The sequence below is a fragment of the Terrapene carolina genome, unplaced genomic scaffold (assembly GCF_002925995.2).
Source record: "Terrapene carolina triunguis isolate 2854851 unplaced genomic scaffold, T_m_triunguis-2.0 Scaffold89, whole genome shotgun sequence".
Taxonomy (NCBI): domain Eukaryota; kingdom Metazoa; phylum Chordata; order Testudines; family Emydidae; genus Terrapene; species Terrapene triunguis.
In genome coordinates, this window is record NW_020664440.1 from 4,014,928 (window position 1) to 4,042,292 (window position 27,365).

At 40.5% G+C, this 27,365-nt stretch overlaps 1 protein-coding gene across 2 annotated transcripts in view; it reads left to right on the top strand.

Moving 5' to 3' along the window:
• Positions 1-643: 643 nt before the first annotated feature.
• The window catches only part of ATXN7 (ataxin 7), a 101,017-nt gene continuing 74,295 nt past the window's right edge, over positions 644-27,365 (top strand). For both annotated transcript variants that reach the window (XM_026650401.1, XM_026650402.1), the window contains exons 1-3: positions 644-731; positions 17,427-17,684; positions 18,422-18,490. In XM_026650401.1, coding sequence (XP_026506186.1) covers positions 17,438-17,684; positions 18,422-18,490 — 316 coding nt within the window. In that variant the 5' untranslated portion in view covers positions 644-731; positions 17,427-17,437. The remainder of the gene's footprint in view (positions 732-17,426; positions 17,685-18,421; positions 18,491-27,365) is intronic.

Here is a 27,365-nt window from a genome sequence, read left to right on the forward strand (position 1 = left end):
CAGGCATTCTCAAACTGGGGATTGGGACACCTCAGGGGGTCACGAGGTTATTACATGGGGGGTCGCGAGCTGTCAGCCTCCACCCCAAACCCTGCTTTGCCTCCAGCATTTATAATGGTGTTAAATATATTTAAAAGTGTTTTTAATTTATAAGGGGGGTCGCACTCAAAGGCTTGCTATGTGAGAGGGGTCACCAGTACAAAAGTTTGAGAACCACTGCTGTAGCACATAGGAGCAGATTCTGTATGTGTGTAAGAGTCCACACCAATGCACCTATTTGCAAGATTAGAATCTAAATTAGACACAGACATTTTTAGTCTAAATTAATATTACTACTGGTGTGATGGTTGAGACTTAAATCGGTGCATTTTTAAATAAATATTAGTTCTGAAATTGGTGAGCTATCATTGAAAGACCTGTTGTGCACATTATGCTGAATTACATTCTCTGTTTACAATATATATTAACATTTAAATTCACTGTAAAAACTAAATAATCTCTGGTGTAAAATAGGTAAAATGCATTGTATTAGAGCACTTTAATATTTCAAGGCAAAAATTGCAGTTATGGAATGTCAGCTAAATAAGATTGTAAATTTCCTATTATTGTAGTAGTCATATATTTTTGTTTCGTTTCAGAGTTAAACGACTGTAAGTCAGAGAGAGCTTCCACAATCCAAACAGATGACGATCAATTGATAAATCAACCCAGAGTTTTACCATACTTTAAAGGTACTGTGACATACTTACCTATATATTTTTTTTCTTAAACATCGTATTCTCATAGTTCAGATGTGAGAAACATGAAGAACAGGATATTCACAGGGTTGCAAAGCAAGACTGAAGTGCTATCAGACGCAGCTTGGTGATGTTTTGATAAGATGCAGGTGTTAAATGCAGGTTTCAGTGGAAAGTAAAGAGACCTTCCAAACAGCCAGAATAAGCTCTCTATGCATACCTGTCAAACCTCAAACATTCAGTCAAACTTCATTTATCTGAATGAGATAGCGGACATGAAAGTAACTTGAATGAGTAGAGTTTTGTGTAAGAAGAGTCTTTATCTATGTGTTTGATATACTTTGGGAGATAGTAACTGGTTTTTTTGATAATCAAATTTCAGTTTTATCTATATTCATATAGTCTTGGGTAAAACAGCATTATTTTATGATGGGGTGCAAAATTCCTTGAGATAGTATCATGATGCAGTTTCTTCCTCTGGTCTCCCTTGCATTTCTCTCTCCTTTACCCCTTCAGTTGTGTTTTACTTGTTTGTGTGTATTTTTCTTTGATGTGATGAAACAACTTAAAAATATAATGGATTTGTTCTATTTGCCTTTCATGCACAAATTTGAAGAGCTGAGACTACTTTAGTTAATTTTTCGTGTGCAAACCAGCTTTTTTATGCTTTTAAAAATAGATTATTATAGAAAGTGCCATAAAGTTAGCATGGAGCTGGTCTGAAAAACTGAATGAAGCAGAACTCATTTGAGTGGCAGAGATAATCTGGGGAAGAGTGAGGAATGTTTGTCACAGTATGGCTTTTTTTACACAGTTTGACTTTTTACTGATATCTTCTCTTGAGCAGCTCAGCTAAAACTAGTATTTTTTTCTTTGAAAACCTATATTGAAACTTTTTACTTGGAACTTGTAATTACATCAAGTCAGGTGCTATTTGAAGGGAAGAAAACATTGTAAAAGTATTATTGGTGGACCCACATTGCAAGGTCATATGATTTTTGGCATGTGAAATTAGAAGTATAGATTTATGGCTCAGCAGTTGAGACTTTCACTTCAGAGCACAACAGTTAGGACTTGGTATGCTGCTTGGCACAATTTAGACCTAACTGTTACAGCACAAATCAAGTGAACCTGAGCCTTTGTACCACACAACAGAGACCAGGAATACTGCCTTTGTAGGTAATTAAATTCCTTTTGATGAATTGAACAACTTTCAAGCACTAAATTCATACAGGGTTACTGGAATACCTGACTATGCCAGAAGGACACGTTAGTCAATATTAATACAGTATTCTACTGTATGCTTGATATTAGCAATTTTATATCAACAAAACAACAGAAGAAAAGTGAGGATTTTTCCTTTTTGGCTTATCTTCCTTGCATATTGTAGGATTTTAAAAAGAGAGATGACTGAAGAAGACAGTAATGTATAGTGTGGGGTACGTTGGGCCTGCACTTTGTGTAGTCACTTACATTAGTGCAAAGTGAGTGTAGACTGCAGAATGGTTTTAAAGGCTGTCCTATCAGAATAGTAGCGTTTTACACTGACTTTACATTAGTGTAAATTACAGCACTGTGTACAGGGCAATGGAGAATCAGGCCTAAGATCTTTTATTTTTATTTTCCCTTTATTTGTTTATAAATGTGCAAATGCATACTAAATGCACCATTAGGGAAACTTACTTTAAATATTTTCACCCCAATTTAGCAGAGGTGGGTGGGAAAAGGTTGTGGAAAGTTTTCCCATCCCAAAAGGCAAAGTCCCAGATTTTTAAAGGTATTTAGGTGTTTCTGCTCACAGTGTCACAAGACCTAACTGATTTAGGAGCCTAAATCGTATTTTCAAAAGGGATTTAGAGTTTGAAGTGTCTGAATCCCTTTTGAAAATAGATTAATAGATTCAAAGGCCAGAAAGGACCATTGTGATAATCTAATCTGAGCTCCTATATAACAAAGGCCATAAATAATTCTTGGAGCAGATCTTTTAGAAAAACAGCCAATTTTGATTTTAAAATTGTCAGTTATGGAGAATTCACCATGTTCCAGTGGTTAATTACTCTCACTGTTAAAAATACGCATATTATTTCCAGTCTGAATTTGTCTAGCTCCAGCCATTGGATTGTGTTTTACCTCTCTCGGCTAGATTGAAAAGCCTATTATTAAATATTTGTTCCCGATGTAGATACATATAATCTGTAGTCCTGGGATAGGTTGTAATCAAATCATCCTTTAATTTTCTGTTAAGATAAATAAATTGATCTCCTTGAGTCTATTACTATCAGTCATGTTTTCTAATCCTCTAATCATTCTCATGGCTCGGCTCCTCTGTGAACCTTCTCCAATTTATCAACATCCTTTAGGCATTGTGGGCCCCAGAACCGGACACTGTATTCCAACAGTGGTCACTCCTGTACCAACTACAGAGCTAAAATAACCTCTGTACTCCTACTTGAGATTCCCCTTTTTATTCATCCAAGGATCACATTAGCTCTTTTGGCCACAGTGTCACAGTGGGAGCTCATGTTCAGCTGATTATCCACCACAACCCCCAAAACTTTTTCAGAATCTCTGCTTCCCAGGAGAGAGTCCTCCATCTTGTAAGTATAGCCTACATTCTTTATTCCTAGATGTATACCGGTACATTTACATTTAGCCATATTAAAATGCAGATTGTTTGCTTGCACCCAGTTTACTAAGTGATTCCAAATTGCTCTGAATCAGTGACCTGACCTCTTCATTATTTACCACTCCCACAATTTATGTATCGTCTGCAAACTTTATCAGTGATGATATTATGTTTTCTTCCAGGTCATTGATAAAAATGTTAAATAGCATAGGGCCAAAGACTGACCGCTGCAGACCCCTCTGGAAATACACTTGCTTGATGAGGATTCCCCGTTTACAGTTACATTTTAAGACCTATCAGTTAGTCAGTTTTTAATTCATTGAATGTGTGCCTTGTTTTGTAATCAAAATGTCATGTGATACCAAGTCAACACCTTACAGAAATCTAAATATATTACATCAACGCTACTACCCTTATCAACCAAACTTGTAATTTCATTTAAAAAAAAATCAAGTTAGTTTGACAGGATCTATTTTCCATTAACCCATGGTGATCAGCATTAATTGTATTACCCTCCTTTATTCTTTATTAATTGAATCCCATATCAGCTGCTCCATTATCTTGCTCGGGATCAATGTCTGGCTGATGTGCCTGTAATTACCCAGGTCATCTTGTTTACCCTTTTAAAAAATTGGCACATTAGGTTTTTTTCCAGTCTTCTGGAACTTCCCCAGTGTTCCAGGACTGATTGAAAATCAACATTTAACCGTCCAGTGAACTCCTCAGCCAGCTCTTTTAAAACTTTTGGATGCAAGTTTTGTGGCCCTTCTGATTTAAAAATGTCTAACTTTAGCAGCTTGTGCTTAACAACCTTCAGAGATACTAGTTGTTACTTTTTGATACTAGAGTGTTATTATCACATACAATGAGACTGTATCATCTGTTTCCGCTCCCCTCCCCCCCCAATACAGAACAGAAATAATTATTGAATGCTTTTGCCTTTTCTGCATTATTGGTCCATATAGTATTGGATCAATACCATTGTCAGGATTCTTTTTGTTACTAATATTGTTAAAAAACTCTGTCCTTAGCTCTATTAGCAATAGACTTCTACTTGTGTCCCTTGGCTTCCGTAATCAGTTTCTACAATTCCTATCATCTGATTTACATTCATTACTATCAATTTCCCCTTTCTTCCATCTGTTTTATATATTACCTTTTTATTTTTTACAGCTGCCTTCACTTCCCTTCTAAACCAGATCGGTTTTTTAATCAGTACAGTCTTCTTCCTCGATTGTGGCTTTTTGTGTATTTAGTAAGGGGTTCTTAAATTATGCCCAATTATCATTCACATTTATTCTGATTAAATTCTTCCTGCCAGCTGATTTGGCTCATAATTATTTTCAGCTTTGTGAAATTGGCCCAGTTAAAGCGTCAAGTATGTGTGTGTTGTTACTAGTTTGGTCTTTATCCTGCTTGCACATTATAAATGTGATCAAGTCATGATCACTTGTAACTAAACTATCATTAATTTTTAGTTCTGTGACCAATTCCTCTTTATCTGTTAGGACAAGATCTAATAAAGAATTCTCCCATGTTGATTGCAACACTTTTTAAGTTAGGAAATTGGCTTCTATATTTTTAGAAATTCCAAGGCGCAGCTTTTTTCCCTACACATTATAGGTAGGCCAGTAAGGAGGCCCTCATCCTGTTCCCAAGTGTGATTTGGTGGTCTGTAGCAGACACCAACTAATACTTGTGTTGTGCTTTATCTGTTAGAACATAAGAATTCAAGATCATTTTCTTCTGAGTTTTATCAGTGACTCAGAAACAGGTAATGCCATTTCTGACATAGTCATAGAATCATAGAATATCAGGGTTGGAAGGGACCTCAGGAGGTCATCTAGTCCAACCCCCTGCTCAAAGCAGGACCAGTTCCCAACTAAATCATCCCAGCCAGGGCTTTGTCAAGCCTGACCTTAAAAACCTCTAAGAAAGGAGATTCCACCACCTCCCTAGGTAACCCATTCCAGTGCTTCACCACCCTCCAAGTGAAAATGTTTTTCCTAATATCCAATCTAAACCTCCCCTACTGCAACTTGAGACCATTACTCTTTGTTCTGTCATCTGGTACCACTGAGAACAGTCTAGATCCATCCTCTTTGGAGCCCCTTTCAGGTAGTTGAAAGCAGCTATCAAATCCCCCCTCATTCTTCTCTTCTGCAGACTAAACAATCCCAGTTCCCTCAGCCTCTCCTCATAAGTCATGTGCTCCAGCCCCCTAATCATTTTTGTTGCCCTCCACTGGACTCTTTCCAATTTTTCCACATCCTTCTTGTAGTGTGGGGCCCAAAACTGGACACAGTACTCCAGATGAGGCCTCACCCATGTCGAATAGAGGGGAATGATCACGTCCCTCGATCTGCTGGCAATGCCCCTACTTATACAGCCCAAAATGCCGTTATCCTTCTTGGCAACAAGGGCACACTGTTGACTCGTATCCAGCTTCTTGTCCTCTGTAACCCCTAGGTCCTTTTCTGCAGAACTGCTGCCTAGCCATTCGGTCCCTAGTCTGTAGCAGTGCATGGGATTCTTCCATCCTAAGTGCAGGACTCTGCACTTGGCCTTGTTGAACCTCATCAGGTTTCTTTTGGCCCAATCCTCTAATTTGTCTAGGTCCCTCTGTATCCTATCCCTACCCTCCAGCGTATCTACCACTCCTTCCAGTTTAGTGTCATCTGCAAACTTGCTGAGAGTGCAGTCCACACCATCCTCCAGATCATTAATGAAGTTATTGAACAAAACCAGCCCCAGGACCGACCCTTGGGGCAGTCTGCTTGATACCGGCTGCCAACTAGACATCGAGCCATTGATCACTACCCGTTGAGCCCAACGATCTAGTCAGCTTTCTATCCACCTTATAGTCCATTCATCCAGCCCATACTTCTTTAACTTGCTGGCAAGAATACTGTGGGAGACCGTATCAAAAGCTTTGCTAAAGTCAAGGAATAACACATCCACTGCTTTCCCCTCATCCACAGACCCAGTTATCTCCTCATAGAAGGCAATTAGGTTAGTCAGGCACGACTTGCCCTTGGTGAATCCATGCTGATTGTTCCTGATCACTTTCCTCTCCTCTAAGTGCTTCAGAATTGATTCCTTGAGGACCTGCTCCATGATTTTTCCAGGGACTGAGGTGAGGCTGACTGGCCTGTAGTTCCCCGGATCCTCCCTCTTCCCTTTTTTAAATATGGGCACTACATTAGCCTTTTTCCAGTCATCCAGGACCTCCCCCGATCGCCATGAGTTTTCAAAGATAATGGCCAATGGCTCTGCAATCACATCCGCCAACTCCTTTACCACCCTCGGATGCCACTACCCTTCCCCTTTTGCCCATTCGATCCTTCCTAAATAAGTTCTAATGATTGATTTTAACATTCCAATCATATGAATCATCCCACCAGGTTTCCATAATGCCAACTAGACTGAATTTATGCTCAGAACTGAGCAATTTAATTCCTTTTGTTTTGTCACCCAGGCTTCTAGCATTGGTGAATAGGCAATTCAGAAATTTCTTCTCTTCATGTCTTTTGGTTCCTTGATTAATTTTGTTCTCAGCATCTTGATTTTGTGCTGTGTGCTCATATCTTACCTCTTTTTACCCTCCCCTTCTGCTATTCATTTAATCCTATCCTGACTACTCTTGCCAGCCTGTCCCTGAGGAGATTGGTCCCCCTTCTACTGAGGTGGAAGCCATCCAAACTATACAGCCCCCTCTTCCCATAGAAGGTGCACCACTGTTCCACAAAAACAAAACTCTCCACTGCTTACCTTGTCAGTGATTCACTTCTGGAATCTTCTGCCTTCTTCTTCTTTTGCTTGTGGAAAGGAAGAGATTTAGGCTCTTAAATCAGTCAGACATGATGCTGAGCGCAGCAACCCCTAAATACCTTTAAAAGAGTCTTGGGCCTCTGAGTTTTTGTACACTAAAATCCCACAATGTTTTGTTTCGAAAACCTGCTCCCTGGGCGTGGCTACCTGCCTGGCAGGCTGCCGGGCCCCAAGAAGCTCTGGCAGCTGCTGTCTGAAATTGACATACTTCTCCTCAGTTACACTGCTGCCAACCACTGTAGAGCTGGGCGAATAAGTGAATTTTCAGTTCACTGGCAGTTCATACATTTAAAAAAAAAAATTTGCTTTAGGTCGAACCAAATCCAAAACTTGTGAAAAATTTTGCCAAATCAAAAAAACCCCGTCTGTTTAGGGGCTAACAAAATATGTTTCATTTGCCCCAAAATGGATTTCTTCAGGCATTTGTAAAGGGTAGATTCCGGAAGAGGCGACTTCCATTATAACCTTTAGCCTAGTGATTGCAACACTTGCTTGGTATGACTTGGGCTTCAGTTTCCCCCTCTACCTGATGTGGAGAAGGGATTTGAACTTGGGTCTCCCACATTTTAGGAAAGTGTCCTGATCTCCAGGGTATAGAATCATTCTCACTTTTAGCTGGATTGTAGAGCTCAGGGACTTAAATGTGGAGGAGACTAAGGGTATGTCTACACTTAAAATGCCACAGCTGTAGCTGCTCCGCTGTAGCACTTCAGCATAGACATTCAGTACAGCGACAGGAGGGATTCTTCCATTGCTGTCATTAATCCACCTTCCCGAGAGGTGATAGCTAGGTTGATGGAAGAATTCTTCTGTCAAGCTAGCACTGTCTACACTGGAGGCTAGGTTGGCATAGCTATGTCTCTGAGATGTGGATTTTTCACACCCATGAGAGATGTAGCTATGCTGATGTAAATTTTCAGTGTAGACCAGCCCTTGGAATTTCTTTGAGTCGGGGTGCAAAACCTTTCTGGAATTTGTATTTCAAGGAAGAGTAAGAAAATTGTAGGGAAAGGCTCCATACCTGACTGGTCGAATAACCACCTGAAAAAGAATTTTTGGAGTAAGCAGACCTTGCAAGGAAGAAGGGATTGATCATCAAAGAAAACTATGCCTTGGAGGTCAGAAAGTGTAGGAAGAAAGTGAGAATTGCCAAAGTCAAGGAATTCCTTGCAAAGGAAATTAAAACAAATAATAAAAGGATCTTTAGCCATATAAATAAAAGAATAAGTAAATAAGTGGAGCCCCTAAGCAGTGAGGAGGCGGTAAAAATTAAGGATAATCTAGGTATGGCCTGAAAATTAAATTAATACTTTGCCTCAGTAAAGATGATAATGTAGATCATGGGGGCAAAGACAAGATGGCAAATGGGAGTGAGTGTATAGAAATGGAAATTACTACATCCATGTTGGAAGCAAAACTCAAAGTGCTTAATGCGCTCAAATCAGGAGGTCCAGGTAATCTCCATCCCAGAATACCGAATGAACTGCCACATGAAATTGCAAGTCTGGTAGCAAGGATTTTTAATAAATCTATCAAATTAGGGGGTGGTACTGTATGACTGGAGAGTAGTAAATATAACACTTTAGGAGACAAAAAGTGATCCAGTCAACTACAGATTTGTTAGTCTCACCTCAATAGTATGCAAAACTTTAGAATAAACTTTGAAGGAAAGAATAATTAAAGACATGGAACTAAATGGAAAATCAGATAAAATGCAACATTGATTTACCAAAGGTAGATTGTGCCAGACTAACATGATGTCTTGCTTTGATGAGATAAAAGATTTTTTAGACAAGGGGAAGTGGTAGAGCTAATCTGTCTGGACTTCATTTAAGCATTTGACATGGTATCAGATGGTTAATCATTAGTTAAGGTGGAGAACATGGGGATTGGTACAAGAATTGTAAGGTGGATATGGAACTGGCTGCAGGGAAGATGACAAAGGGTTGTGCTGAAAGGAAACCTGCAGGGCTGGAAAGAGGTTACTACAAGAGTTCCTCAAGGATTGATCTTGCTTAATATTTTCATTCATGATTTTGGCACACAAAGTGTGCTAATGAAATTTGCTGATGACATAAAGTTGGTAGGCATCATCAATACAAAGGGGGACTGGAATATTATACAGGAAGAATTGGATGCTTGTAGGGGGGAAAATGTCAAAGAAACCCACCACAGTAGCATTTAACTTCAAAAAAAGGAACTACACAAAAACGAGAAAGCTAGTTAGACGGAAATTAGAAGGAACAGTCACAAGGGTGAAATGCTTGCAAACTGCATTGAAACAATATAAAAAGATCATAATAGAGGCTCAAACTAAATGTATACCCCAAATATTTTAAAAAATTGGTAAGAGGACCAAAAAAGGTCAGCATGGCTAAACAGCAGAGTAAAAGAGGGCAGGTAGAGGCAAAAAGGCATCCTTTAAAAATTGGAAGTCAGATCCGAATGAGGAATATAGGAAGGAACATAAACTCTGTCAAATCAAGTGTAAAAGTATAATAAGGCAGGCCAAGAAAGAGTTTGAAGAGCAAATAGCTAAGGACAAAAAATGTAATAGCACAATTTATTTTAAGTACATCAGAAGCATGAAGCCTGTCAAACAGTCAGTGGGGCCATTGGACAATCAAGGTGCTAACGGAGCACTCAAAGACAAGGCCATTGTGTAGACTAAATGAATTCTTTGCAACAGTCTTCACTGCAGAGGATGTGAGGGAGAACCCCACACTCAAGTCATTCTTTTTTAGGTGACAAATCTGAGGAACTATCCCGAGAGTGAGGTGTCGGTAGAGGCGGTTTTAGAATAAATTGAAGGAAGTTCTGAAGGAGCTCTTAATTTTAAATTGCAAAACTACTAACTCTGGTATGTAACCTATCACTTAAATCGGCGCCTGTGCCAGATGACTGGAGGACAGCTAATGTAATGCCGATTTTTAAAAAAGGCTCCAGAGGTGATCCTTGAAATTACAGGCTGGTGAGTCTAATTATACAGTCAAAATCATGGGTTTTAAATTAGCTGCTGCCACTCAAGGAAGAGATCTTGGAGTCATCCTGGATAGTTCTCTGCAAACATCTGCTCAATGTGCAGTGGCAGTCAAATGCTAACAGACTATTAGGAACCATTAGGAAAGGGGTAGATAATAAATTGAAACTATCATAATGCCACTATATAAGTCCAGGGTATGCCCACTCCTTGAATACTGTGTGCAGTTCAAGTTGCGTCATCTCGAAAAAGATATATTAGAATTGAAAAAGATGCAGAGAAGGGCAGTGAAAATGATTAGGTATATGGAACAGCATCCATACGAGGAGAGATTAAAAATATTGGGACTGCTCAGTTTAGAAAAGAGACGACTAAGGGGAAATACGATAAAGATCTATAAAATCAAGAATGGTATGGAGAAAGTAAATAGGGAAGTGTTATTTACCACTTTACATAGCACAACAACTAGGGGTCATTGATGTAATTAATAGGCAGTAGGTTTAAAATAAACAAAAGGAAGTACTTCTTCTACACAATGCACAATCAACCTGTGGAACTTGTTGCCATGGGATATTGTGAAGGCCAAAAAAGTATAACTAGGTTCAAAAAAGAATTAGATAAGTTCATGGAGGATAGGTCCACTGATGGCTATTAGCCAGGATGGTCAGGGATGCAACCCCATGATCTGGGTGTCCCTAAACCTCTGACTGCCAGAAGCTGGGAGCAGATGCCATGCATCACTTGAAATTGCCCTGTTCTGTTCATTCCCTCTGAAGCATCTGGCACTGGCCGCTATCAGAGACAGGATATTTGGCTAGATAGACCATTGGTCTGACCCAGTATGGCTGTTATGTTCCATGCTTATGATTTAGGCTTGAAAAATTTCTCCAGCACCACCTAGCACAAGGATGAAGCCTCCTTGCCCAGGTGAAGCAATATCTACACCTCATGTCCCCCAGTAATGACACCCACAATTAAAACCAGTTGTGTACTGGTTTTGTGTTATATTTGTTTGTAGCATTGTCAATCAACTTTCTATTTAATGAACTTTAACATTGTAATTTACTCTGCCGTTTGTGGGGGTTTTTAACCTGGTTTCCCTTTCTTGCTTCACTCGTCTTTTTCTTTCCTATTGTCTGTGTTGTTTTAGGTGTGTGATGTTCCTTCTTTTCCTTCTCTTCTTCTGTGTCCTTATACTTTGTTGTTTTCTTTCCTACGTATTGTATTGTACCTTCTCACCTATATTTTTGGTCTCACATTTCTTCCACTTCTTCCCAAAGATCTATCTTTCTCTGTCTATGCATCTGTTTTGTACTCCCCATTTGCTTTCTCACTCACCCCGCATGTCCACCCTTTCTCTCTTTTATACACCTCTTTCCCCCTACAAGTTCACCCATCCGCCCAGAGGCTCCTTTCTGCATCCTGTTCTACCTAAAATAACAGCAGCCCCTGAACTGCTCTGCGTCATCAGTTAAGCCCCCTCCTGCAGGAGAATATTAGCAGTACTACTGGTCTCCCTTCCCTTTCTCTTAAAGGAGTATTGGCTCCTGCATCATTCATCTTCTAGGCTTTTCTTTTTGCTCAGGCTGCTCTGCCCCCTAGCCCCAGTATGCCCTCTTGATTTTTTTGTTCCAAATTCCTTATCGCCCCAGCAAGTGAGTTTTTCAAACCCTGTTTATGCATTCAAAATTATTCTCTCCCCCCCCCCCCAAACCATTGACAGATCTTTTTTTAGTACTGCCCCAAACTATTTTTATACTTTAAAACAATTATACTTGAGTGATTCAGGAAAGAAAAACAAGTAACGCATGTGCAAGAATAGTAATTTTCTCCTCTTGTAGTACATACATTTGGTCTGCTCAAGCCATGAAAAAGAAAATTGTCACTCCATCTACAGCTCCCATAAAACCAGTTTCTCATCTGACTTTATTATTCCTAGTTTCTGATTTGACAGTCAGTAATCTTGTCCACTGAACTGATGAATTGCTCTTTCTGCTGCCACTCTTCTCCCTCTACTGGAATACTGATGTATTCATGACATGCTGGGGAAATGTTTCAGAATAGTATAGTAAAAGCCAGCCTGAGGCCCAACATGCAGAATTAGGCCCGCTCAGGATCCTATATAGCAAAAACATTGTTGATGGGGAGAGGGGCAGGGGTAATAACAAGGTGTAAAGAGTAGACAGTAGCAAGAAAGAGAACAACCAACATATATGTATCTGTTTAATAGATAAATAAAAAGGTGTATGTTTAACTGATTGGCACAAGCCGTTTTAAAGCAGTAACCATGTTTAAATAACTGGACCATTGTCAACATTTTTAACAGAAAAATAGGCAAATATATTGGCTCATTTTAAGGGCTAGTTCATCGTGTAATTTTGTTTCAGAATTAAGTCTTTTGTTTTACTTTTGGCTAAACTGGTTTATCTCCTTCAACGATGTGCAAAAAAAGAAACCTTATTGATTACAATGCCTGTGACAGCTTCCTCCATAACAAGCCAGAACTGTGTTAGCAAATAAGAGCTGTGACATAAGTTAGAAAAATTCAACATCAAGACTATAATTCTGTCTTTTAGCTTTCCCTAGATATACAAGTATTTGAGCTCAGTAATGATGTGATGTTAGGTTCCCCATGAATTTGGGAGAAGCCAATAGGGTCTTTTCCCACGTAGATTCTGTAGCAGAAAGAAGAGTTTTGCATCATTCAAGAAAGAATTTGAGATCTGTTACCACATGAATCACTTGCTTTTTTGCTTATGTCACAGACTTAATATTGAGTGTAATGTATGCATTTTACATATTATAGAAAACAACTGTCCAATTTGTCCACATCTTACCTAAAGTGTGGCACCCAAAACTAGACACAGTTCTGCAGTTTGAGGCCTCACCGGTGCCAAGTAGAGAAGAACAATTACCTACTGTGTTTTACTTGGGACACTCTGGTTAATACACCCCAGAATGTTATAGTCTTTTTTGCTACTGCATCACATGGTTGACTTATGTTCAATTTGTGACGCACTATAACCTCTAGATCCTTTTCTTCTGTACTAATGCCTAACCAGTTATTATCCATGTTGCATTTGTGCCTTTGATTTTTCCTTCCTAAGTGTAGTACTTTGCACTTGCCTATATTTTATTTTGTTGATTTCAGACTAGTTCTCAAATTTATCAAGGTCCTTGCTTACAACTCCTCTGAGCTTAGTGTTGTCCACAAACTTTATTTCTGCATTGAAGTGGACAATATGCTTATAAAGAGCATAAGTGGTGACTGGTAAATTTGATTCTTAAAATGCTTTAACATTTAATAATCTAAAATCCCAGTCCTGGAAACACTTAAGCATGTGTGTGTACCATTGCTCACATGAGTAGTCCCATTGTCTTCAATAAGACAACATACATGAATGTTATGCATGTGCTTAAGTGTTTGCATGCAAGCTCTAGGACTTCAGTGGTGCTACTCACTGCAATTAAAGTTTAGCATGTGCATAAATCTTTGTAAGATTAGGATCTAAGATGTCATAAGTAACAAGTAATTAAATTTGTTTACAGTATATGGCCCCGGTCTTGCAAAAATTTACACACCTGTTTAACTCTATGCAGTGTAAGTAATCAGATTAATGTCAGTGGGACTAAGCATGTGACTGAGGGCTTGTCTACACTGCCACTTTTGTCGGTATAACTTACAGTATGTCACACAGGGGTGTGAAAAAACACACCTCTGAGCAACATAAGTTACTCTGACAAAAGCATCGGTGTGGACAGTGCTATGTCGATGAGAGAGCTTCTCCCGCTGACATAGCTATCGGCGCTCATGCAGATGGTTTTATGATGTTGAAGGGAGAGCTCTCTCCCGTTGGCATAGAGCCACTACACGAGCAATCTTACAGCAGTGCACTTATATCGGTACAGCTGTGCTGCTGTAAGCTCGCTAGTGTAGACATGGTCTAAGACTTCGCACGATCAGTGCCTGTGATTTTAAATTGGTAATTTTACTTTAACATTTTAATTCACAGGGGAAAAAATCCCTGAATTTTAAAAATATTTTTGGAGTCAGTTCATAGAAGAGTTTAATTTTGCAAAACTTATGGTTACTTCCAAGCATGCAAAGCTGCTAATAATCAGAAATATTTTTCACCAAAGGTTTGTATCTAGGGCAGTTGATTAATTGCAGTTAACTCACGTGATTAACTCAAAAAAATTAATCACGATTAAAAAAATGTATTGCGATCAATCACACTGTTAAACAATAGAATACCAATTGAAATGTATTAAATATTGTGGATGTTTTTCTACATTTTCAAATATATTGATTTCTATTACACACAGAATTCCAAGTGTACAATGCTCACTTTATATTATTATTTTTATTACAAATATTTGCATTGTAAAAATGATAAAAGAAATAGTATTTTTCAATTCACCTCATACAAGTACTGTAATGCAATCTCTTTATCCTCAAAAAGAGACTAACACGGCTGCTACTCTGAAACCTCTCTTTATCCTGAAAGTGTTACTTACAAATGTAGATTTTTGTTGTTGTTACATAGCTGCCCTCAAAAACAAAACAATGTAAAACTTTAGAACCTACAAGTCCACTCAGTCCTCCTTCTTGTTCAGCCAATTGCTCAGACAAACAAGTTTGTTTACATTTACGGGAGATACTGCTGCTTGCTTCTTATTTACACTGTCACCTGAAAGTGAGAACAGGCGTTCGCATGGCACTTTTGTAGCTGGCGTTGCAAGGTATTTACATGCCAGATATGCTAAACATTTGTACGCCCCTTCATGCTTCGGCCACCACCCCAAAGAACATGCTTCCATGCTGATAATGCTCGTTAAAAAAATAATGCGTTAATTTAAATTTGTGACTGAACTCCTTGGGGGAGAATAGTATGTCTCCTGTTCTGTTTTACTCGCATTCTACCATATATTTCGTGTTCTAACAGTCTTGGATGATGACCCAGCACATGTTCCTTTTACGAACACTTTCACTGCAGATTTGACAAAACGCAAAGAAGGTACCAATGTGAGATTTCTAAAAATAGCTACAGCACTTGACCAAAAGTTTAAGAATCTGAAGTGCCATCCAAAATCTGAGAGGACGAGATGTGGAGCATGCTTTCGGAAGTCTTAAAAGAACAACACTCCGTTGCGGAAACTACAGAACCCGAACCACCAAAAAAGAAAATCAACCTTCTGCTGGTAGCATCTGACTCAGATAATGAAAATGAACATGTGTTGGTCCGCACTGTTCTGAATCGTTATCGAGCAGAACCTGTAATCAGCATGGATGCATGTTCTCGGGAATGGTGGTTGACGATTAAGGTACATATGAATCTTTAGCGCATCTGGCACGTAAATATCTTGCAATGCCGGTTACAACAGTGCCATGCAAACGCCTGTTCTCACTTTCAGGTGACATTGTAAACAAGAAGGAGGCAGCATTATCTCCTGCAAATTGTAACCAAACTTGTTTGTCTGAGTGATTGCCTGAAGTAGGACTGAGTGGACTGTAGGCTCTAAAGTTTGACATTGTTTTATTTTTGAATGCAGTTATTTTTTTGTACATAATTCTACCTTTGTAAGTTCAACATTCATAATAAAGAAATTGCGTTACAGTACTTGTATTAGGTGAATTGAAAAATACAGTTTCTTTTGTTTTTTACAGTGCAAATATTTGTAATAAAAATAAATATAAAGTGAGCACTGTACACTTTGTATTGTGTTGTAATTAAATTCAATGTATTTGAAAATGTAGAAAACATCCAAAAATATTTAAGTAAATGGTATTCTATTATTGTTTAACAGTGCAATTAATCACGATTAATTTTTTTAATCGCTTAACAGCCCTAGTTATATCACTTAATTAAATATTGCTCAACACCATCTATTAGCTTAGGCAAAAAATGAAGATATTAAAAATAAAATGTTGGGCAGTAGTTACAAAATCTGTGAATCAAAAACATGACCCAGCAGTTTTGTAAAGAACCAATAATTCGTGCGTGAATAACTGGAAAATAAAATTGAGTAAAAACAAAAGTGAAATTTACCTATTCAAAATATATTTAATTGTGCAGTCTGAGTGGAATGTAAAAAGCAAAACAGTATCAATCTAATTAATATATTCAGTTTTAACAAAGAATGTTTATTTTTTGGATTATTTAAAAATATCCACTTGAAATGGGTTGTGCCCCTTTAATTTCAGTGTGCCACTGTACAGCGGTCAGTGGAGCTGCTGACATAAGAGCTTGAAGCAGTTAAGGATTCTTTAGAATAATTCGTCTTGCTAGTCATCATTTTAGCTTTAAATCGTTCTCATTAAAGGAAAAGATTTTTCTTGCTGTTGCTGCTTGCTTTTAACCCCAAATAACCCAGAGCGTAGAAAGTTGGCAGCCTGTGTCTTCATCTGTGTTTTTTGACAGATGTAAAGTCGTGAAGAATCGTAGCCTGGGAGAAGGGACAGTCACACTAGTAAATCTACCTAGCTGGGAAAAAAATAATGCGAACTGTATTAGCTATTAAATGGCACCTTTTAAGGAAAGATTGGTGGGTGACCCTTGTGAAAGGAGTATGTATAGGGTGGGGTGAGGATGAGTTACATACATGGGGTTAGTTTCCTGCTTGTTTCCTATACAGCCTCTACTCCTGGGCGTGACGTGAAGACTTTAAGGTGGGGAGGGAGGCGCCCTGTTTAAGGGAGTCTGGTGAGCGCTGCTGGACAAGCAGCTGGGCAGAAATGACCTACGTTAAGCGGATCACAATTTGTGCAGGGGGAGATGTTGGTTAGTTATTTCTAAAATGAGGACATTGTAGCTGATGAAGACGTTCCTGTATCATCTCTTCAGCCATATGCCTCCTCCCACGAGTCTGCCTCTCAGAATTCACTTGTTGGGGAGGGGAGGGGCGGGTGGGTGATGTGGACTTTGTTTTTGTAGGGTCTTCACCTCCATCCCTTTTTGCAAAGCAGCTTCTTGAGTCGGAATTGTAGGGCTGTGGGAGGAGAGCAGCTGCGGTTATTGCCACCAGTGACCTAAAAGCGACTGTGGGGGCAAAAGGGGACGGGAACATCCCGGCTCACCTACGCTACTTACACCCCCCTGGCCAGGAGGTGGGATCCTAGAACACTGCCCCGCTTCAGACCGTTTTGGCCTCAGTGAGCCCGCTGTCTTGTCGGTGGGCTGGTAACATCTCGGAGCCTCCTTAACCGCGGCGCCACCTTAAGAGCCCGCTGACTTTTCTCGTTACATTGTAGCAGCGGAAAGAATGTCGGCGCGGGCCGCGGGTGACGTCAGAGGGGAACAGCGCAGAGCGGCGGCGGCCAGGCAGCGGCGGCGGCGGCCCCGGCACGGAGGAGGAGGAGGAGGAGGAGGCGAGAGCGGCCCCGGCCCCTCCGCCACCACAGCGGCAATGGCGACCGTCGGAGAGCGCAGGTCCCTGCCCAGCCCGGAGGCGATGCTGGGGCAGCCCTGGAGCCACTGGGTCGATGCTGCTAAACTTCACGGAAACGATGGTGAGCAGAGCGCCCCCCCACGTTCCCCGGGGAGCTCGGGAGCGCCCGGGCACGGGGCCACCCTAGCCGGGCACCGCTCCGGGAGAGCTACCCCCGGGAGCCCGGGAGGCGGAGCGCCGCCGGGGGGAATCTGTGCGAGCCCCGGGACCCTCCTCCCCGGGATCCTGGGCACGCTGCTGGAGGAATCTGTGCGAGGCAGGGTTGGATGTGCGTTTCCTGCAACACCCCTGTCTCCGGGATGGAGCCTGGGTGCACTGGACAGAGGGTCTGTGTGAGCCCGGGGACGGGAAACTCCCCCTCCCCCATGCCTGGGATCTTGGGAGCGCTGGTGGGTGCGTGAGAGAGAGACATCCCGGTGGGCACCTTGGGCCCGTGCGATCCCGGGGGCACCAATTGGAGATGTAAGTAAGTCCTAGGTGCCGCCCCCCTCCCCCCCCGGTATTCTGCATACTCTGATGGAGGAGGTGTGTGTGAGCCTCCGGTGGGGCATCACCCTTCAGAGGTACACTGTTGGAGGAACTGTGTGAGCTCCAGGATCCTGGGTGGACCGGTGGTCTGTACCTCATATCGATGCTGGTTTTTATGGTAGGGAACGGTGCATATGCAAGTTCTATGTGCCAGTCTCACCTGTCTATCAGTGTAGGACCACACAGGGTTTTGGCAAGTGTACTGGTGGGTGACTGCATCACCACGACTCTGTAAGCCCTAATGGCTGGGTGTTCTTTTGTTTTTTTAAGGAACAGCATTGGAAGAAAGTTTCAAGGAGTATGGGAAAAATCGAGAAGCGATGCGACTCTGTAGAGAAGGTGAGCATGGTTTGTTATTAAGAAGAAACGTGCATGAAGAGGTTTCCCTGCTTGTAATTATGTTGTTAGAACATACATATGGAGAAAACTCACCAGATCTTCGAGACCATTGTTTTGTACCTAAGGTTCCTTAGTGGATGTCTTAAGGTATTAATTGGACTCTTAAAACCAAAGGTGGTATAATAAATCTGGCTGACTTACCATATTATTCAGACCAGGTTTTTAATTGGTTAGCATGATGATCTTTGTCCCTAAATAGTCTCTAGCGGGCCACGATATCTTTGGGAGCAGCACCCATAGACCATTCTACAGTATCCTGTGTTGTTGTTTTTTAAATTGACTTGATCAGTTCTATTTTAGTACTAGAGCACTGATCTACTTTTTTTCCAATCAAGTCACTGCCTCATGTTTTTTACTTAGGACAGTGTTAATACATAGTGGGAGAGTGGCATACAGACAGCAAGCAGTAAAGCAAGGATAAACAGCCTGAACTTGGACAAATAGAAATACTGTGTACAGGTGTAGACAAAAGTTGGTGAAGCATATACATTGTCAGTAATTTTGTAACTGGAGATGGAAAAAAAAACAGTAATAAGTCTGGTTTTCATGTTTGACTGGTTGTCTCAATTCAAAGACACTGTTTACACCAGGGCAATGGCCTCAGAATTTTCGAATGTTGCTAACATTGATTGAGCTCCACTGGTGGTATTATCATTGGGAAGTGTAGCATATATGAGCCACGGGTGTGTTAAACATTGAGTCAATTAGACCTGTTTTGAGTAGTTTATATGACAGTTGAAAATGTCAGTGGTAGCTTACAGCCAGACTATAGTAGGGATCGGAGCCTTGCTAAGGCTGGTAGCACTGACCTGCTGTAAGCAACAACGGGAAATTTGATGAGAATTTTGCTGCCAAAAACTGGGTCAAAATCAATAAGCAGCAGCCCTTAGAGGAATTGCAGTGGAGTGCATATTATGTGACTCAAAAGCACTGGGATCTTTCTGCCATTGTCACAGTATAACGTATATTTTAATCTTTGTTTTATAAATTCATTCCTTCCACATAGGTGTGATAGTTCCATAGATGCTTAAATAGCATTATTTGTGCCTGCTATACTAAGTGTTGTGCAAAATATTACGGAAACATCAAAAATCTTTACAACCTTAACTAATGGAACCCTGGCTCCATCAGTTAAGGCTGATTTTCAAACCTCTTTCTTCCTACCTTCAGGTATTAAAATGCAAACCTCTAAGGCAGGGGTTCTCAAACTGGGGGTCGGGACCCCTCAGGCAAGCTGTCAACCTCCACCCCAAACCCCGCTTTGCCTCCAGCATTTATAATGGTGTTAAATATATAAAAAGTGTGTTTAATTTATTAGGGGGGGGGAGTTCGCACTCCGAGGCTTGCTATGTGAAAGGGGTCACCAGTATAAAAGTTTGAGAGCCACTGCTCTAAGGTTTCTGTATTTTGAAGGTTAACAGGGTGAATGAGATTCTTCTTTCACAGTCATGCAACTTGCCCCCTGAGACTGCACGGAGCCCACTGACTTCCATCTCATGAACAACTTGCAGGATTGGGGCCTAAGTTTGAAGGAAATTCATAACATACTATTAGAATTAAAGCGAAAACAACATTCTGTCAAGATTCTAAAAGGTCTATTCCTTTTCAGCCCTCTATCTTGGCAATTCATTCAGATTTTAAACCTGTATTTGATGGGATTATAATACATATTATGTGGTTCAGAGAGAACCTCTCTTTACAGAATAAAACAAAAAGAAAAAAAATACTTTTATTAATGCTTTAGTGTTTGTCAGTAATGTTGATGGGCAACAACAAATGCCAGCATGTATCCATTTAATCATCCAAAACAGACATAGAAAACTTTATAACTAAACCTTTTGGCTAGGGAAAATGTTGCATGCTAGAAAATGTGAACAGGGAAACTTTTTATACGTGACTGGATTCCTGCAAACTTTAGATCTCTGCACCAAAAATATATAGTCTGTCTTATCTATTGTATTTCTATGCCCACCATTACCAGAGTATCTGAGTGCCTGAGAAGCTTTTTGATATTTATTCTCACAGCACTCCTAGAAGATGTGGCAGTGCTATTATCTGAGGCACAGTGAGACCAAGGCCCAGATCCTGAAATATTTAGGCACCTAACCCCCTAAGTACTTTTGAGGATCTGGGCCTAAATGACTTGCCCAAGGTTACACAGGAAGTTTGTGACAGAACTGAGACTTGAACTTAAGTCTCTTAAGTCCCAGGTTAGCACCCTAACCACTGGACCATCGTGTTTCTCAGTTGGTAGCTACTTGTCTCTCACTCCAAGCTGCCACTCCTTTCCCTTCAGTTGACACACTATATACAATCATTTGTTTTCAGATCCTCAAGGTTATTTACCAAAGATAGAATCTCAGTGGACCCTGTCTAGTGTTGCTTTTTAAGATTCGTATCCTTCCATGCTGAGCTTTGAAGCACTGCATGGACTACAGCAGCTAGTGTGGAGTGTGAGCCCAAGATTTCAAACAGACTTTTGGATTGGGAGGTCTTTGGCAGCTGGGAGTGAAGACTAGACACCATTTAGCTCATAGAGTTGTATTTTAAAGTATTCTGTGTACTGGAATCTTTTCACTACGTTCAATATTTTACATGTAAGATTGTGCTGGAAATAATTCAGTACAATTATTTTTATCTACGTGGTTTATATGACAGACTGTGCTCCAATTCATCCAACATCTTGTCACCTACTGTCCATGAACCAACCAGGGATTCAATTCCCCTGCAAACCAGCTTCTTGCCTTGGGACATAACCACAACATATTGCATTGTATTCACTAGGTACTGTTCAGAAACAATGATGCATAAAGCCTAATCCTTTTAATGTACCTTCCCAATATGAACTTGAAACCTCAGTATAGGGTAACATTCATATTCATCCTTCTTATCATAGATGATGCTTGCCTCCCCATACTGGGGGGAGAGGAGGCGCAATCTAAAGGGAAGGACACGCCCCGTGTGTCTCCTCTGCCCAGCGACCCCCCTACCACAGGACCTCTGCGCTCTCCCTGCCCCACTAGAGTTATCTGCGGGTGGGGGACTCTATCTTTTTCCTGGTGCACCTCCCCTCCAGCATGTTTGGCCACTCTCCCTGGCAGCCAGGCCTGGCTGGGGAGCGGGACGGAAGCGTTTCTCACACGGCTGAAGCTGGCCACTCCGGATCACTGACTCTGTGCAGCGCAGCAGCTGCTTGTGAGAGCCTCGCTAGTGAGGTGGTGTCGGCAGGCTGCCCCGGGCACGGCTGCCTGGGTCAGTGGCCAAGCAAGCCAGAAACATGAAAGAGGGGACTCCGGCTTGCTTGGCCTCTATCTCCGATAGCCGGGCCTGGGCAGGGGGTAGCCTGCCACCACCTTCCCAGCCAGGCTCACTCTCAGGCAGCTGCCACACTGCACAGAGCAGCGACCCGGAGCAGCCGGCGTGAGAAGCAGCTAGTCCCACCCCTTCCGCTCCTCACCCAGGCTCTGGTAACTGATAGTGGTAAACTTACGAGCATCTTTTTGCTAATTTCATTTTAGACAGAACTTTAGTTATTGTAGTATTTTTAATTTAATTTTAGTAATTACAAATACGGACACTGTGGTGGGATGGGGAGTTGTTAAAGATGTCTGCCATTGGCATCGATATAGTACTTACATGTGCACTAACATTCATCAATGTATAAAACCCTTCCAGAGTGGTTAGGGGAGAAAATTCTGTTTGGTTATTGCATACGTTCGTGTCTTGCCTACCCTGGAATGCTCTGTGGTGACAAAAGAGCTAATGGAATTATGACATCACAAGATCGAAGGCAGAGTAATTGAGAGAGAAAGGGCACTTTGCTTAGAAAGTTTAACAAAAAACAGACACAAGCAAACAATTTTAATGTCTAGTTAAATTTTGATGTCTAATGAACACATGAGGTGCCATACTTTCACACTGTTCTTTCAGTAAATTCATGCGCGCACACATTATACATGTGAGGCTCCCCGTCCCCAAGAAGTCCTCCGAAAAAAAGAGAGACGACCAGGCTTGACACGCTTGATATTTTGAAGAGAAAAAATTTACATGGAAAAAGAAACATTTTAGGTGTTCTCTGTATATCCTGTTGATAGGGTGGTCCCTGGGTGCCTTCTTCAGTTGTTTACAGTGGTTTACAGATGACCTGCAACAAATGAAGCATAAGGGAAGACATCATTTGTGGTGGAACTCTTGGGCTGACTCGGATGTCTCATAAAGAATTTTTGAATTCTTATGCCATGGTTGAAGAAGAGGTTCTTTGTCTCCATTATAGCATCCACAAAGTCTGCCAGTGGATTTTTTTTCTAGCTGATTGAACTCAGTGGCTGATTAGAGTCCCTACTATCACGAGGAAATTTCTGATTACTTTGTGGACAAAATTGAGTAGATTCAGCTGTCTGCTTGGTGACTGTAGAGTCAGATCTGAAGGGGACAAATGTTAGGTTTTATTGGATTGAGTTTAGGACAGTAATGCTCACTGACATAGTGCTGGGGATACTTCATGTCACAACTTGTCCACTGAATCTATGTTCTTCCAGTCTGGTAATAGCCAGTGGAAAAGTACTAAGTCCTTACGAATGGAGATTAACTCCTCCCTTGGGAAGGGCTGGTTGCCATTTTTATTTAGACCTTGTCTTCACTAGAAAATTAAAACACAGTCTTGAGGAATCATATCCACTAATATGACTTTGCAGTTAGCACAGACAGGACAAGTTTTGTTTAATATGTCAACTGGCTGTGATTAAACTCTACTGGAACTATAGGTTTAATCATTGCCAGCTGACAAGATGTTAAACACAGCTTGTTCCTATCTGTATCCACTGCAAAGTCACGTTTAACACCATGCTAGTTAACATGATTCCACAAGGTTATTCTAAAGCTACCTAATTTTCTAGTAAAGCAAGCCCAGGAAGAAGTTATTATGTCACATTTGCTCAAGGAGTCAACACTCAACACTCACAATATGGCTAACTGTTGTCCGGTATTGAATCTCGTATTTCTTTTTAATAATATAGAGAAGGTTGTGGCAAAACAACTCTAGAATACCTAGATGCTTCAGATCTCCTTGTCAGAACTGCATTGGTAGATGGGTGAAGATGGGTGTCCTTTCTGATGATAGATCTATCAGCAGCTTGCTATACTGTTCCCCATCAGGTGTTGCTGAATCACCTGTATACTTCAGTGCAAGTGGATGGTGCTGCCTTGGGTGGCACTATTTTTGCTTTGAAGAGCATTCCTAGAAGGTGGTTGAGACAGTTGCACTTCCCTAAAGGTGCTGTCATGTGAAGTTCAATAGGACTTATCCTGTTCTTTTTGCTGATACAGACTAACACGGCTGCTACTCTGAAATAGGACTTATTGTATCTCCCCTTCTTTTCTGTGCGTATGGGGCTGCTAGGAGGGTTAGTTAAAAGGTATTTGCTGCAGTGCCTTCAGTGTGCTTATGACACTTTTATATCTCCTGATCCAATCAGTGTATGTGTACACTGCAGTTAGACCCCCGCAGCAGCCCAAGCCCCGGGTTTTTAACTGCAGTGTAAACATACCCGTAGTCCAGACTCTAAAGCTCAATCCAAATGAGACGGGGGCAATATTAGCAGGTTGGGGGAACAACTGGAAGATATGGTGCTGATTAGAAAGCCCAAGCAAAAAGTTAAGTTTTATTTGGTTGAGTGTTGAGATGAGTTGGTTTCAAATTCTATGGAGGGCTTTTGGTGGAGCTGCTGGGTTGAGATGATTTTTGTTTTGTTAAATCATGTCAAAGGTTCCAGATAGGCCCTTGTTTGCAAATATTTTGTGTATATTTTTATTAAATTGAAATAAACTACATGAGCAAAAAGGCACAACAGTCTTAAAAACAGCCTTTGCACGTCACATTTAATATTTTATCAGGAAAATTTCCTCTGCATATCTCATTTTATGTTAATGGGATATTAAGATTCAGACATCATACAAAGTGTTTCAAGGGCCTGTGAGTCTTTTGGATAGAATAAAACAGTTACAGGTGGACAATAAAGGTGAGTTATGGTGCTTTAAAAATCATAAGTGTTTCTATTAAACAGTTTGAAAAATCTTGTGTTCAGAGATGATGCTACTTATAAGGTTATCTATAGAGTCTACTTTCATTCTCTCCATCCCTGTTGTTTCTTATTTGAAACCCAGGTTTTGATTATGACATCACAATTATTGCAGAGGAGATGATTGTGGTGCTACAAATAGAATGTCATGTTAGATTGTAAGCTAGGACTGTGTCTTCCTTTCTGTCTGGACAATACTCAGCTTGTTTTGGGAGTACTATAATGATATAAGCCTGATCTTGCAAGATATCTAGTGCCTCCATGGGAGTCAAGGATATTGAGTACCTCAAACCCTATAAGAAGCAAGAACAACGAGTGCTTAAATTCTCTTTCATACACATGTGATTACCAAAAAGTCACCATTAGCTAGCAGTTCCCACAAGGTGGTATCGGAAATTAGAACAGATTTCCCCTATACTGAGAATAGGAGATATCCAATAAAGCTTGGCAAATGTTGCCTTTTCAATGGCTTCTGCTGTATTCTTAAACAACAATAAAAGCTCAGGCAAAGGAGAATAGCTCAGAAAATACGGTATTTAAATATAGTGTTCCTGTAACAATTTACAACATCATCAAATGTGTAAACAATGCAGAAAAAAATGTCATCTCAATCAAAAGTTATCCTAAAATTGCCATCTTCAAAAATGATTTTGAAAGCTATTTCTTTCATTGTAATGCATCTAGGAAAGAAGATGCACATAGTGATTTCTATCTCCCTCCTCTGTACACATATGCCTGTGGCAGTAATGGCCAAAGTGCAGACTCGGGCCAGATCTGACTTTTATCACTTACAAGTTACTATGCAGCCAAACTCAGAACACAACCCAGCACCCAAAATGCTCAAATGTATGGTACAACACCTAGGCCAAAGTGTAACAGCTAAGTATACAATCTCTCATTTTGGTGTGTTTGTCATAAGTTAATAGGAACAAAGATACCCTTGGGTTAAGGAAGAAATAATAAAGATGGGAGTGGTAGGTTTTAGGCAAAGAGTCAGAGGATTGGGGGCAGCACAGTGTATCAGTGAAAGTGTGTATGAAGGAGTCTGGAGAATTGTCGTTTAGAACCTAAAATCTATAATAACCACAAGCATATGGGCAAAGTTTTATCATCCCCAAAGCATAGAAATATTTGATTCATAATCACTGCCTTTTATTCCAATTGTCCAAATGTTCTCTTTATTTGCAAGATGCTAAAAATTAAACTTTTTCTTCCTTTTTGAATGGAAGACAAGCTATAGCTACTGTGGAAGGTGCCGGTATGTACGAAGCCCTCTTTGCTGTTTCTCAGTGCTTTTGCAGTGTAGTAGGAGACAACACAAGGAACGGATGCAGTAAATTAATATTTATACGTTGCAAGATTTCTCCAACATATGCTAAAACCCGGTAAAGTGAATTCACTCTCTAGTGTAGGACAGCAGAAATGAACGTACAAGAGCCAGGGAGTTTTATTGCAGTCAAAATACTTCCCTCTGCCGGAAAGCTTTTAAATCTAAAGTTATCCTGGCAGATGAATTATATGAATGATGTGCCCCCCTCCCCCACCTGTTTCCCTCTCCTACTCCCCCCAAAAAAGTATTTAATGGTTGCAGCTGTATTGTACAACAGGACTGTATGGCGTAATGGATTGGCAATGAAAATTCTGGATAACTATCTCAAAGTTACAAATCAGAAATATCTAATTTGAATTCTGTTTGGTGTGTGTGAAATGAGCTATTAGTCTCAATATGTTTCCTAATGGGAAAAACCCACATTCTAAAAATACTGTGTTACCCATTTGTATTCTTGAGGATAGCTTCAGCCGAGACCATAGATAATGAACTGTCCTCTCAGCCCTTGATTATAATCCCACCAAAACAGAGTTGAAGCAAAGCATTGTGTAGAAAGACTTGGACTGCTGATGCTTTTGGTATGTCTTTTCTGGGAATAAAAAGAACTTCATTTTTGTGTATCTGGTACCTTTCACCAACTACATTTATATTAAGAAATGTGTTATTTTTTTAACGGCTTCCCAAACAAAACAAATTTATTTACAGTACTAAAATACAATACTTACGCAGCGTTTGTTTTTATAGAGTCTATGCTAAGTATTGTGACCTCTTAAACTCCGTGTTTGAGCAGTTTTGAATGGTAGGTGCCGTGAGCATTGTTTGGACTAACTTCTGTGGCACTCTGGTATGGCAGATCAAAAATACTATGCCAACTTCCATTCAAATAAAAAATGGATGTTTATAATGAGTCAAACACGAAAAATGAGTAATTCAGCAATAATAGTAGTCATGTTTGGTTTTTTATGTCAAATGCAATTTATTTGCTGCTGTTCAGACTCCATTTTCATTATGCCACAGATTTTTGTATTGATAATTCATAAATTACGTAGGAGAAGTTGTCAGTGGGGAAGCTGGAGATCTGCAAGTTGAGTAAGGGATAGCTGGGGTTTTGAGGCCTGGTCCTGCACCATAAAAGTCGTAGGGAGTTTTGCCATTGACTTCACTGAGCATGCATGATCAAGCCCCTGGGTAGGTGTGAAAGGTGGTTTGAGATTGTGGGTCAAGCCCATTAGCTAGAACTTTGTGATCAAATGATGAGCAGTGAACAATGATATTAACAGTGATGATACTTATATTGTCATCTCCAGGTTTCACAACAATCAGTGCATTGAAATATGTAGTCCGGTTGACACCTCAGAGCTATTGTTACATGTACAGAAACAGAACTTGCACCATTTTGTTTTCATTC